The sequence below is a fragment of the Pteropus vampyrus genome, unplaced genomic scaffold (genome assembly GCF_000151845.1).
Source record: "Pteropus vampyrus isolate Shadow unplaced genomic scaffold, Pvam_2.0 Scaffold21, whole genome shotgun sequence".
Classification (NCBI taxonomy): domain Eukaryota; kingdom Metazoa; phylum Chordata; class Mammalia; order Chiroptera; family Pteropodidae; genus Pteropus; species Pteropus vampyrus.
In genome coordinates, this window is record NW_011888802.1 from 11,948,555 (window position 1) to 11,954,974 (window position 6,420).

A 6,420-nucleotide genomic window follows, 5' to 3' on the forward strand; every position below is an offset into this window, starting at 1 on the left:
ATGTTAAAACAGCATTTACATCTCTCACTGCTTCTTTGCCATTATCTCCTTCCATTGCACAGTGAAAATGCCTGGCTACTGAAATGCCAAGGTGAACACAGCCTGATTATAAAATGTGCTGTGGTGAATCATCAGAGGGGACCCACACACTCCTCACTCAGCTGGATACAGCTGCACAGCCACTCCTGTCACCCCTTTTGAGATAAGGGCACACACTGAGTGACCCCAACTATTTTGTCTATGACCTGGTAATAGAATGGGACAACTAAATCTATTTTCTCAATCAACACTTATTGAGCACCTAATGTGTGCAGAAACTTGTGTGACCAACTCATCCTGATTTGCCCAGGACTTTCTAGTTTTAGCACTAAAAGTTCAGTGTCCCGCAATCCCTATGTCCCAGGCAAACAGAGATCATTGGTTACTTGACGCATACTAAGCACCAAGGATAAAGACTAATTAGAACCTTGTCCTTGCATCAAGAAGCATGTAATCTAAAAGAGAATGAGAAAAGTAAGTCGGTTATAAGTTTGGAGTGATCAGTACTAAGAATCATGAACAGGGTTCTGTGGAACGTAGAAAGTTGATGTATAAAGAGAGAAAAAGCAAGTGTGGCACATTTTAAATAATTGGTGAATCTAGATGGAGGTGTACAATTTTTTCAAACAATGCATTTTGGGGATAAGTTTGAAGTTTGAAAGGGCCCAGAGGATGCACCTTCAGAGAAACAATGCTTGAGTCTGATTTAAAGAATCAGCAGCACAACATATACAGTTGAATTTTGCAAATATTGAAAGAGGAGATATCTGTGAAACATCAGGCGATTTTATTCTTTCTCTGTGTCTTAAAATGTGTATATTTGGTTCAGATTCGCTCAGCATAAAGTTGCGATTTTCATGTGAAATAGTGTACTCATTCTTGGTGTACTTTATTTTGGAATGGACACTCATTCTTGGTGTACTTTATTTTGGAATGTACACTCATTCTTGGTGTACTTTATTTTGGAATGGAATAAACTTTACAGTATTTCTGTCCTGAAGCTGGGGATAATTTTCTGAGTTAGTTTTGAATCTATAACACCTGATTTTTTGAGAACAGTGAGAATGAGTGGCCTAAAGGTGGTAGCCCAGAATAGAGTTTAGGAGCGCCAAAAAGTCACCCTGCCAATCAAGTCAAGTGTGACGGATTTTTTGACAATTTATTTTGAAAAAAATTCAAACTTACCCCAAAAATGCATTGTTTGAAAAAATTGTACACCTCCATCTAGATTCACCAGTTATTTAAAATGTGCCACACTTGCTTTTTCTCTCTTTATACATCTATATTATCATTATTCATTATTATTATTATCATCATTCCTCCTGAATCATTCTAGAGTAAGTTGTCAAAATCATAACCCTTTAATTCTAAATACTTTGGCATCTCTTTTCTAAGAACATGACATTCTTCTACATTACCACAGTATTTCACATTCAGAAAATTTAACACTGATACAATAGCATTACTTAATAGAGAGTTAGTATTCAAATTTTGCCAAATATCTCAATAATGTCCTTTATGGCAGTTATTTCTCTGAGCTAGCACCCAATTCAGAACCAATCATTAGGATGCCATGTCTTTTATTTTCCTTAATTGGGAAGAACTCTTTGGCCTTTCTTTATCTTTTATGACTGACATTTTGAGGAGTACAGGCCAATTGTTTTATAGCATATCTCTCAGTTAGGGTTTGTTTGATGTGTCCTCATGATTGGATTCAGGTTATGAATTTGACTACATAAATGATAGGTCCTTCTTGTTACATCATGTCAGGAGGTGCATGATATCGATTTGTCCAGTTACTTTGATCACTTGGTTAAGGTGGGGGTCTGCCAAGTTTCTGCACTGTAAAATGACCAGTTTTCCTTTTATAATAATAAGTAATCTGTGGGGTATACTGTGAAATTGTGTAAATATCCTGTTCCCTATCAAACTTTGACTCAACTTTTTTTTGCATTTGTACTAGTTTGCTAGGCTGCTACAACAAAGTACCACCAGCTGGGTGGCCTACAGCACAGAAATGTGATGTTGCACGATGTGGAGGCTGGACATCTAAGATCCAGGGGTTAGGAGGGCTGGTTTCTTCTGAGAACTGTGAAGCAGAGTCTGCTCCAGGTGATTTGCTGGCAATCCTTGGTGTTCCTTGGCTTGAGATGCATCAGCCCAATTCTGCCTTCGCACAGTCTTCTCCTTGGATATCTCTGTCTTTGTGTCCCAATTTTCCCTTTTTATAAGGACAAAGTCATATTGGATTAGGACCCACCCAAATGACCCCATTTTTAACTTGACCATCTGCAGCAATGACCGCATTTCCAAATAAGGTCACGTTCACAGATACTGGTGGTTAGGACTCCAAAATCTTTTCATGGGGACACAGTTCAGTGTCTACTGATGATACTTGTTGAGATCAATTATTGCTATAATGGTTGTGGAATGGCGATTTTTTTCTCACTATCATTCTTTCAACATTTATTAGTTGATGTTTGATGGGTTTAGTTTTTTATAATTGATAAACAGAGATTGTACATCCATCTATGTCTGTATGGAAATAGCACATATATAAATAAAGCCAGGGAGCAGCCTATAGACCAAAGATGGAGGAAATCAGAGTGTAGGTTTCAAGCTACCCTAAGCATTTCTTGTGTGTAAGCCACTTCTTGGAATGTCATAACTCTTGGGGCGGGGGCGGGGAGGGGGTGGCGCGATTCACACTCTAAAACAAAAGTAACATCATACAAGATTCAAAGATAGGTACCAGTTCTCTAATTCCGCATTCTGGTCCTCTTCAGCACTTTATGGGTGAGTAGACATTTCCCAGTACTGAAGCCTCTGTCATGTTCAGCGTCACAATTAAGCAGGGGCCAAAGACTATAATCCTGGAACTATGGAGCAGCCTAACTAGAGCCAAAATAGAATATCAGAGTTCTTTTATTTCTTTGTGTTCACTCTTAAACCTGGCAAAAGATCTTTGGAATTTTTTTCTCAAATCTATATTCCGCCCACAGTAAACATAGAATATTTTTTGCCCAAAGGGTATTGATCTCAAATGTACAATAATGCTGTTAAATCTCAATGGCTTAAACCACAGAAATTTGTTCTCTATCACTTCTGGATGTCAGAAGTCCAAAATCAAGGTGTTGTCAGGTTTAGTTTCTTCTGAGGACTGTGAGAAAAGATCTTTCCCAGGCCTCTCTCCTCGGCTTATACAGAGTGTCTCTTTCATGTGTCTCTTCACATCATGCCTCTATTCATGTCTTTGTGTCCAAGTTTCCCCTTTTTATAAGAACACCAGGCTTTTGGGGTTGGGGACCCTACTGACCTCATTTTAAGCTTTCTGAGCTCTGTGAAGACCATATCTCCAAATAAGGTCACATTCTGAGGTACTGAGGGTTAGATATAAATTTGGGGGGACATAATTCAACCTACAACAGATGCATTTCAACCATCCGTAGATTTTCTCAGTATTCATGTAGGCAGAACAGGAAAACAAGGTTGTGACTGTGTGAATCTAGATGTTAATTATGGAACCAAAATGCTACTGAATCTCTCTCCCTACACTTTCCCCATGTGGATGTCAGTGCTGAGCCTGAAAACACTAAAGATGGTATTGCTAAGCTTTTCCCGGCCATATATCCATAGGGCTGTAGATTTTACAATTACCTGTATTTGGAATGACTGTTTTCTCTCTGGAGCTAGAGGTTTTTAAATAGGTTTGGGTTGCTGCTAACCATCCAGGTGTGTGCTGTATGGGCCTGTCAATAAGTCAAGAGCTGAGGTAACCAGCAGCTGAATTAGTGACAATACGTATTCTTGCAGAAACAGACAGATCATCGGGGAAAGTGTTTTGTTTTTTGGTGCATTGTTTATGTGCATTTATCTGACATCCAGGCAATGAATCCTAAAGAATATATTCAGGGCATTTGCAGTAGGGCATACCTATGTCTCTCAGCTGAAGAGGAACCCAAAGCCAGTTGAGATGCTTCATAAGTTTTTAATTCAAAGGATGGGAGGATACAAAATATGGAAAACAAAAAGCCAATTACCTGAGAACTCTCTGCCAGAAACTAGATGCAGATTGAGGGAGGAGGAAGCGAGGTTTTCCTGGACAATAAATCCTGTCTCTCTCTTAAAACCGATAAAGAGTTTGTGCTACCCCTATTTCAGATTCTCTAACCATCACCTGCCTTGTGTCCTTGTGTAGAAATGGACAAGGCTTGGGGAGAATATTCACTGTCTTTCCTTGCTTTCTTGATCAGGTCACAGACATAAAAGAGAAACTGAAGCTCTCTAAAAAGGTCTGGTCGGCATTGCCCTACACCATCTGCAAGGATGAGAGCGTGACAGCGGGCACATCCAACGAAGAGGAGTGCTGGAATGGGCACAGCAAAGCCAGGTGAGGGGTGACTCGCTGTTCTTACCGTCAGGGCTTTGTACATCCAGTCTGGAAGGCTCTCCTGGCACAACTTTGCAGACCTGTTTATGCAAAAAGCAATGGAGGGTGGAGGGACAAGTCGTCACTTAGCGACAGCTGTTCAGAGTGACAGGTTTGACGAGCACCTGGGAGAACTTACTCTCAAGGTGCCATTAAGCGTGGAATCCTTGTTCTGAATGCCTCTCCTCTGGATGAGGATGGAGGAATGGTGACAGATGCCAGGTTACTGATGTCCTGAGATCACAGAGAGCCTTTTATGTTCACTTAATCACTTTAAGATAGCTGAACTATTTTTATTCACAGTTCAATTTGCAAGGCTTACTGTTTTCTTCCATCACAAATTAAACAGGAAGTGAAAATTCAACTAATTTTTTTCACCCTTGGAGAAAAAAATGTTTTGAAGTGCTTATTGGAAGGGTAAGGAAAAAACGAAACACTGAAAGACAACCAGGAAAGCATTCTCACAGGTCCTGTGCCTTGGAAGGTCTCATTGGAATTTTATGATGAGAAGGGGTTCTTTTCATCCTGCTGTTCTGCTGCCCAGTGCTACCGCCACTCGATATGGAATTTCTGAATTTTTTAATTCAGCCCAGAAATGAGCTTGGCCTGAGTTTTCACAGGGTGGAGAAGTTGGATGGGGGGAACTAGCTGGGGGGTTGGCAAGCAGGGCAGGACACCAGGAGAGAAGTCTGCAGGAACCTTTCCCAGCAGCGAGACAGGTGGGTAGAGCAGCTGGTAAGCTGGCTTCCAGGAGTCTTTGGAGACTGACCAGCAGGTGGAGAAGCTAAGAGGGGAGAGTCTGTTCTGGGGCTTTACTGGGCGATCCCAAGCATATGAAGCAGCTGTCATCAAAAGAAGATAAGTGGATATTAAGTTCAGAAGAAACTGCAGAAGGTAAGCAGAGGTGCTCATTAGATGTTATTTCTTACACTGCTGAGTTGCATTTTTTAACATTTATTGGTAATGATATATTATTAGCCATGCTAGGGAAAGCTTAGCAAGGTGAAAACTAGACAGCTATAGAAAGAGCTGTAACATTTCAAGGTGCCCCAAAATATCGATATCCATATATTAGATCATGAGGTACAGAAAGATATTCACGATATCAATGACACACCCCTCAAAAACACCTCATAATTTACTGGTGTCGAGCCTTTTAGAAAAGAGACCTTTGGCCAGCAAATTCAGCTGTGATTTAACGGCCTCTAATGTGTCTTTTCCTAATTACTGTACAGAAAGCCACCGTAACGGATGACCAGATGGCCTAATGAATAAAGTGGTTGATTTTTCGAGCTGCTCTCTTGCCCATCTGTGTTTACCTTTCAGCCTTGGCTAAAATGAAGGCTGTGTTTTGAACTACATTCCCATGGATGATTACACAGGTTGCTGGATATTGGCGCATATACAATTTCTTACAAAAGGAAATACAAAGAATGGTTTCTGGCAGGGATGGGGAGGAGACTACACTCCATCAAGAAAACAAATGGGAAGGTAAAGACCATTGAAGTTAGAGCAAGAGGTGACTGGAATGGTTGAGCCAAGTTCCTCTTTGTACAGATTAGGGATACAGACAGGATAAAGGATGAGTCTAAGGTTACCCAGCCAACAAGGGTGAGAACTGAAATCTCCCAAATCCTAGCCCAGTAGTCTTTTTACTTCAAAATCTGCCTCTAAAATGACAGCTAAATATGGCCCTTCCCATGTAAGGAGAATGAATAAAACAGATCCTTAGCTCTGTAAAACGATTTAGTGGATCTACATTCATTCACTCAATCCATCAGTTCATCAGCAACATTTTTAAGCACTCCCTCTGTCCAGATACTGTGCAAGGCTCTGTGAATTAAATGCTATAACATGGCAATGTTGTCTGTCAACACATGAAAAGACACAGTGGCTGGAAAGAGGAGAGTGGATTCGGATCTCCAGGTACCAAACTGTTGGACTGTAGGTTT

The 6,420-nt window shown here is 40.6% G+C and overlaps 1 protein-coding gene across 1 annotated transcript in view; it reads left to right on the forward strand.

Moving 5' to 3' along the window:
• GPC6 (glypican 6) overlaps positions 1-6,420 on the forward strand; it is a 1,009,483-nt gene that overhangs the window by 983,948 nt on the left and 19,115 nt on the right. Inside the window, 1 exon segment of the mRNA XM_011355489.2 lies at positions 4,293-4,429. Within this exon segment, the coding sequence (XP_011353791.1) occupies positions 4,293-4,429 (137 nt within the window).